This window comes from Ostrinia furnacalis, unplaced genomic scaffold, assembly GCF_004193835.3.
Source record: "Ostrinia furnacalis isolate ACB-3 unplaced genomic scaffold, ASM419383v2 OfSCF4899, whole genome shotgun sequence".
In the NCBI taxonomy this organism is placed as follows: domain Eukaryota; kingdom Metazoa; phylum Arthropoda; class Insecta; order Lepidoptera; family Crambidae; genus Ostrinia; species Ostrinia furnacalis.
The window spans coordinates 1-8095 of record NW_021135138.1 but is presented as its reverse complement, the minus strand read 5'-3'; the positions used below and the strand labels follow the sequence as shown (position 1 = coordinate 8095).

Genomic DNA, 8095 nt, shown 5'->3' with positions numbered 1-8095 from the left:
CAACAGCCGCGCGGTACGTCACGATATGACAACATACGATAGGGTTGTCCACCTGCAGACCCTTTTTTCATTACATCTGCCTACTTAGAATTTCTATCTAGTTTTGTGAATGTATTTTGTGATGGTCATTTTTAATTTTATTTTGACAAACAAAATACTTCGTGAATGAAAATTTCATTCACGAAGTAAATAGGATAAAAATGCATGTTGTTTTGTAATTAGTACATTTAATTAAAAAATATATTTGTATTAAGATTTAGTAACAAATCTTATAAATTTGCGACCGTAAAATGTATGCGCCTCGACTGAGGCGTACAAAATGCTTCATTATTATACAGGGTGTTGTTAGGTAAATGGGTTTATAAGTCGACACTAGCCCATGTTAACATGTGCTTATAAATGGTATGGTGAAGTCAGAACATTGATATCATCATTTTAATAATTTAAATTTTCATACAAATCTGATTTTATAAATTTTATTTATGTATGAAAATTAAAAAAAAAAAAGATGATATCACTGACTTCACCATACCATTTATATGCATATGTTAACATGGGCTAGTGTCGGCTTATAAACTCATTTACCTAACACCCTGTATAAATAGGTACTTGTAATTATTTTTATTAAAAAAAGAGCGCTTAAAAAACAACACATCGTCCGTTTATTACTGTGGCACATTCGCGACACCCCCGACTTTTGCATGTCGAGCGCATACCGAGATTTGAATTGCGAACGAAAGCTCGCATTTCGTCCGTTTATATGAAGTTACAATACTGTATGATAATATTACCGTGCCTTAACCATGTGTAAAAATCTACCTTCATTTTTACAGGAGGCAGCGGCGAATCGGGCGAGGACGAAGATGCATTGGAAGTGGTGCACATAGACGAAGACTTCTTCTACATGGTGCACGTCATCAATATGGCCGCCGTGCTGCACTCTATCGTGTCTCTGGCCATACTTATCGGGTACTACCATCTTAAGGTGAGATCACATTCTTATTTATTTATTTATTTATTAGGTACACCAACGATAGGTACAACAATACAAAATATGTTAAAAAATACGCAAAATATTAAGCTAATTGCACTATCACTTAGAGGTATACACAGCTTGCAAGAAATATAAGTTGCTGCTTAGTTAGCATAAATGATGTTATATATTATGATATAGAGTTAAATTATTATGATATAGAGTCGGTTGCTGTAGCCTTGAATTTGGGTAGGGACATGAAATGCACATCCAGGGGACCACTACATTTATTGTAGATCTTGCAGATCCGACATATAGGAGAGTTGGCTCCTAGAACAGTTTTTCAAAAGGGGCGGGAGAGAGGTTCAATGGGTTTACGTGGTATTCGTAATGGGACTTTGAAGTTAAACTTCGCTAGCAAGGTTCGACTACGCACATGATGTCTCATAATTTTGTAAAAGAAAGAAAGATCAAGTAGGTCTCTACGACGTTCTAGGCTTTTTATTTCCAAGTCAGTTAAGATCTCATTATACGAGTACCTTCTTTTGTCTCTAAAATGCGAGAATACCAAGTGTCTGACAAGTCGTTTCTGGATTCGTTCAATGCGTAGAAGAGTAAACCCTTCATTTCTTAAAATTATCTGTATCCCGCAGCGCAACGGATGTCGAAATCATATTTTCAAAACTCCTATATTTTTCTGATTCAATTCGTTGCGGATTAATCTTGTGTCAACTTTAATGCGATATTAGTGAGAAAATTTCTGAACTGATATTTTTAGCTTGAGCAAGTTTCCAATGTTCATACTCAAGTAGAAGATGAGCACGCTCAAACTTAAGATCTCAAGTCAGAAACCGGACCATAGTCACCCATTAAAGATTTGTAATTATGAAATACCGTTGTATATCTATTTATCTATATCTATCTATAATATTATAAATGCGAAAGTCTGGATGTCTGGATGTTTGTTACTCTTTCACGCAAAAACTACTGAACGAATTTTGATGAGCATATAGGCTATAATTTATGAAGATCTGTGACAAACGAAATTTCACGCGGGCGAAGCCGCGGGCAAAAGCTAGTTTATCTACAGGATGTTAGGTAAATGGGTATATGAGCCGACACTAGCCCATGTTAACATGGGCATATAAATGGTATGGTAAAGTCAGAAATTTGATATCATCATTTTATTTTTTTAAATTTTCATACAAAATAAATTTTATAAAATCCGGTTTGTATGAAAATTCAAATAATTAAAATGAAGATATCAATTTTCTGACTTCACTATACCATTTATATGACCATGTTAACATGGACTAGTGTCGGCTCATATACCCATTTACCTAACACCCTGTATAAATCAACATGTTGACTTCCAGGTGCCTCTAGCCATCTTCAAACGTGAAAAAGAGATCGCACGTAAACTAGAGTTCGACGGTCTCTACATCGCGGAACAACCGGAAGACGATGACCTGAAAAGCCATTGGGACAGGCTCGTCATATCTGCCAAGTAAGTGCCTGATACAGTCCCGTCTCCGAGCACTTAAAATTTTGTCCAATGACCCCAAGCTACCTATCCTTATCGCTCGCGTGTAATTATATTGCTGTCGCGAGCGCGACTGTGCGACGGGCGCCCGCAGTGAGTGTGCGAGCGCGACAGCAATATAATTACGCGCGAGCGATAAGAATGGGTAGCTTGGGGTCATTGGACAAAATTCTACGTGCTCAGAGACCGGGCTTTAGACGTAAAAAGTTTACAAATTTTTCAATATATTTTGAAACTTTTACCATGGGTTTGAAGTTTTAATGCTGGGTTGCACCACCTAACTTTGACCGTAACCATAACGATAACCGGTGTTTTTTGTATGGAGTTAGACAGATCTTTGACGTTTGTCAAAGTTAAAGTGAGATGGTGCAACCCAGCCTTAATGTGTAATAATGGTGGATCAATAACCATTAAGTGTTCGTGAACGTGCATGAGTGTGGGCGAGTGAAGCAAAACAGTGCATCGTGATTCTTCTGGTTCTCTCAAGTTGTCCATAGGAGGTCTCAGTAAAGCACCACAACTTTACTGACACTCAAGGGGTGGGACGGGGTATCATCTATCATCCTTCATTATATCATTACTTGATCTCATTTTGTAACTCGTATCACATAAATACTTGAAAATGGCACAAATCAAGTCGACCTCGACGTGTATTGCCAACATCATCAAAAAAAGAAGAAGAGTGCACCTGTCAAAATGACAAATAATTTGAAACCTTGAAAGGATTTTTTGGCGGGAAAATGAAGCTTAATATTTATTAAAGTGTACAGCCGAATATAAATGTGTAATAATAATAAAAAATTGTGGATTTAAAACTGAGTTAAGACTGAGATATCGTCTTTCATTCATAATATCATTGTTAAAATAACTGACAATATGTGCTAGAATGGGCTAAAGTTCTTCAGATAATGTAATATCGCACTGTATACTTAAATACTTATTATATTAATTTTCTTCACCAGATCTTTCCCTGTAAACTACTGGGACAAATTCGTGAAGAAGAAAGTTCGAGCCAAGTACTCAGAGACTTACGACTTTGATTCCATCTCCAACATGCTTGGAATGGAGAAGACATCTTTCTCTGCCCAGGAGGAAGAAGGCAGCAAGGGCTTGATCCACTAGTGAGTGTATTTACTGATATTTTAATTTACTTTTAAACCTTTTTCGATAGTGTATTAGAACTTCTCCTATATTCTTCTGATTAATTTCGTTGCGGGTCCAATGACAGTTTAACTTTCCCCCGGGACAAACTTGACCTTCACTGGTCGGGTTTCATTGGAAGCCAAGCTGTAGATCCTGGCTACACAGGAGTTGCAGTGGTGGGATAAGTCCCGTTTTACTTTTCAAATGAAAGACGCCCACTGCTAGATAAAAGTGGGATTCCCCAAGGATTTAGACATTCATCAGATCGTCGGTCCACCGAGTGGGTGGCCTGCCTACACTACGTGTACGGAGAACTTTTCTGCCGAAACAGCCATCAGTTAAACGAGCTTTTTGTCCCTTGCATTATAACTTAAGTTTGGCGACAACATCATGTCAGGTCAGCCTTTTTTGGAACAAGTGGCAAACGAGCAGACGGTCTTATACCAATAACGTTTAAAAACTTATGCTGCCAAGCTCAAACCAGTAAAATTTTGCAAAAGAAGCTGACAATAGTGACTGGTTGAATACTCTCCCTTAAGTAGTACCAGAGTGACTGACATAGCCCGCAGAATCGCTAAAATCAAGTGGCAGTGGGCGGGGCACATAGCTCATAGAGCTGATGGCCGCTGGTACAGGAAAGTTCTTGAGTGGCGACCACGAGCCGGAAGACGTACCGTGGGCAGGCCTCCCACAAGGTGGACCGACGATCTGGTGAATATCGCGGGACCGGTCTTTGTGGAAATCCTTGGGGGAGGCCTTAGTCCAGCAGTGAACGTCTTTCGGCTGAATCCGTGACCATGGCGCTTGCAACAGTGCCGATATATCGGAAACTCAAAATTAAGGTACATGGTAACAATCCCGTCAGTAATTATAATTATGTTAGTGACCATGAAAGTTTAAAAATATAGAGGTAGGGTTATAGCAACGGATTAAACTGAAAGGCAGAGAATAAATAACTTCTATGACATTTCCAGCATAATGAACATCGACTGGCGCTACCAAGTGTGGAAGGCCGGCGTGACGATCACCGACAATTCGTTCCTGTATTCTCTATGGTACTTCTCCTTCTCCGTGATGGGCAACTTCAACAACTTCTTCTTTGCTGCCCATCTGCTGGACGTGGCGGTAGGGTTCAAGACCCTGAGGACCATCTTGCAGTCTGTCACGCATAACGGGAAACAGGTATGGGATTATCGCTATCACTACATAGTATACACCGTGAAATATGTATTAGTGCTTATTTTCCCGGGCACTATATAATCGTGAGAGTTATTTATGAAAAAAAATGTTCTCAACTGATCAAAAAAATATGATCAACTCGAAAGCGTAAGAAACAATAGTCTTTTTTACAAAATGTGACGTATTTGGATACTGCCTGCCCCACGAAATCAATATTTAAAGTAAAAGAAGCTCTCGCACAAGCTCCGTACAGGCCAATTTTTTATTTGAATAAAAAAAACTTCCTTAATCTATTGTACTAGTAAGATAGCATCATTTTACTGCGGAAAAACAACCACTAAAATTTCACGGTGTATAACAAAGTCGCTTTCCGCTGTCTGTCCCTATGTATGCTTAGATCTTTAAAACTACGCAATGGATTTTGATGCCGTTTTTTTAATAGATAGAGTGATTCAAGAGGAAGGTTTTTAAGTATACATTGTACCTGTGCGAAGCAGGGACGGGTCGCTAGTTAAATTTGGCACACAATAAAAAAAAATATAAATGAACAAAAAAAACCTAACATAATTAAAACTAGTTTTGAATGTCCTGTGCCAAAAACGTCCTTGGCTCAGCATGTCAGTCTTCGGACTATACAAATCTTTACTTGTGTTGATCACCATTAACTCTCATTTCGTGACATACTTTGTATCGGGACGAAGCGCGAAAAGCTATTTGCGCGAATGGACACTTGCGCGAAAACACACTAGCGTGAATGAGGGCTATCGTTTTAGCACTCACCAGTTAGCGCCACTGTAGAGTAAGGTCCTGTCACTTGCTAGTAGCGAAGACAGTGGCACCAACTGGTGAGCGCTAAAGTGGTAGGAGGACTATCGCATTTGCACTCATCAAGATGGCGCCACTGTAGAGTAAGGTCCTGTCAATCGCCAGGGGTGCCAACTGTTAAGTATAAAAACGATAGCCCTCATTGACGTTAACGCGAAAAGACATAAGCGCAAAAGACTTGCGCGTAAGACACTAGCGCGAAGCACATTTACGCGCATTGGCACTTACTTAAAATGTGTTTCGCGCAAGTGTACCAGAACCGACGTAACTTCTCATCGTAACAAACTACTACCTTCTTCTTCTCCAGCTGGTACTGACGGTGATGCTGCTGACGATCATAGTATACATCTACACGGTGATCGCCTTCAACTTCTTCCGCAAGTTCTACGTTCAAGAGGAAGATGACGAGGTCAACAAGAACTGCCATGACATGCTCACGGTAAGTCTAGATTATGGTCGCAGACGAGGGACTACTTTTTGCCCATTAACATAGATCCTTTATAAACTGTATCGTATAACGTACACATAAAAAGTACCCCATAGTCTACAGAAAGAGAAAATAATATCTAACGTTTAAAACTGAATAGATATAATCAATATTTCGTGTGCGGCATACGCTGCAAAAACATTATTGCGATGATGTGCACTATATTAATTAATTAATATTAACCGCTTGAGTCCCAGACGGCATTCATTAATGTCATAACAATTGATTATCTATTGTGTCTAGATTCGCGGGCTTTGAAGGATTAATACAAATAAATTAGCGCGGATTGATTTTAATACGTTTGACGCAGCGGCGTAGGCGTATTTCTTTATGTAAAATCAATCGTGGCGTATTTCTTTATGTAAAAATACTGTGAATCAATCGTCTTCCGCAAAAAGCAATCGCGCGCTTTTCAAATATGTACAAAATCTTTATTTGGCAAAGCATAGGTAAAGTGGTATGTAAGTACTTAAATTCGACTGAAAATCATACAACTTGTTAAACTTAACCGTTGGGCTACTGTCGACTTAAACTAAGTTTTACATAGTCTCGATGTTTAACTTTAACTTTCATTTTCGTTTTCTTTTGGTTTAAAATGTTTACTGCACTCTATTAAGGTTATTTACAATGCTATGCTATGGAAGAGTGGCTTCCTCTGACATAGGTGCTTATGTACTTAATAGAGGAAGTCCACCCCTAATTTGTAACCCTAAAATAGGCTTGTATCCACAGTGAATAAATCTGCAGTATAAGATTGTATAACTATACTCAACATCAAATAAACCGCACCTTCCGCGACGCGAACTTTAACGATTTTCTTCTGACACAATCATGGTGCCCCAACAATATTGGTGTTATTTGAAAGCCCAATAAATATCCTTAAAGAAAAACACATTTAATTTCTTAATAAATGATTAACATATACCATAAATGTGACTTGAAAAAATACCTCACTTTGGGCCCACCTATGGGATCAAGTAGACCATTTTTTATGGTTATAAAACCAAATAATGATCTCAAGTGTCCTCTTTAACAGATGGATAGCAATTAAACCCAACTTAACAGTTTTATAGCCATAAAAGTTGGCTCTAGCGTAACTACCTATTTTTTGAAGAATCCTGAAGTGACTCTGGATCCTTCTAGAGACAAATTTTTGGGGTAAAAACCTTTCGTTTAATAAAATGAAGGTTAGAACTAGGCTTTTAAATGGTACCAATATTGGTGGGAAGTGGGGATGCATACGTGTGAGAATGCTTTTCGCGGGAGGTGCGATTTATTTGACGTCGAGTGTATTAAGATAGTCGTATAATTAATGATTTGTAATAATTTAACTTTACAATTTCCGTACTAAAACAGCTGTGTTTTGCAAGGCGTGACGTCATTCAAGACGCCATGACGGTCGTGAGCGTTTTTGAGGGCTATATGTCAAATATTATTGAAAATGCAAAATAATCCTTGGAGATGAGATTTTTTTCCAAAATAAGAGCGCATTTGTATAAAATAGGCATCAAGATATATTAACTAATTATTGAAATTTGGGCGAAAAGCCTATTGCAGCGAATAAATGTTTTATTATTAAACTGACTTTGACTTTCAGTGCTTCGTGTTCAACTTATACAAAGGTGTCCGCGCCGGCGGCGGCATCGGCGACGAGCTCGAGCCGCCGGACGGAGACGACTCGGAAGTCTACCGCATCATCTTTGACATATCCTTCTTCTTCTTCATTATTGTTATCCTGCTGGCCATCTTGCAGGGTGAGTGGACAAAGACATATTTCATCACTTTATTCCAGTTTTTTCCAGATTAGCAAGCTGAAGATCCAACTCGGATAGGCAGCGTTCGGGAAGCTTCGCCATATACTCACGTCCGAAATACCGCAGTGTCTCAAGTCGAAAGTATTTGACCAATGCGTGTTGCCAGTGATGGTATACGGATCTGAGACGTG

The 8095-nt window shown here is 38.8% G+C and overlaps 1 protein-coding gene across 1 annotated transcript; it reads left to right on the top strand.

The window, feature by feature from the left end:
* Nucleotides 1–833: 833 nt before the first annotated feature.
* On the top strand, nt 834–7904 carry LOC114360132 (ryanodine receptor-like; the record flags this gene model as incomplete). The annotated part of the gene is made up of 6 exons (XM_028314711.1): nt 834–985; nt 2350–2480; nt 3479–3637; nt 4634–4841; nt 5971–6102; nt 7748–7904. Coding segments are annotated over 6 exons (939 nt in total), but the record flags the coding sequence as incomplete, so codon positions are not given.
* Nucleotides 7905–8095: the final 191 nt, after the last annotated feature.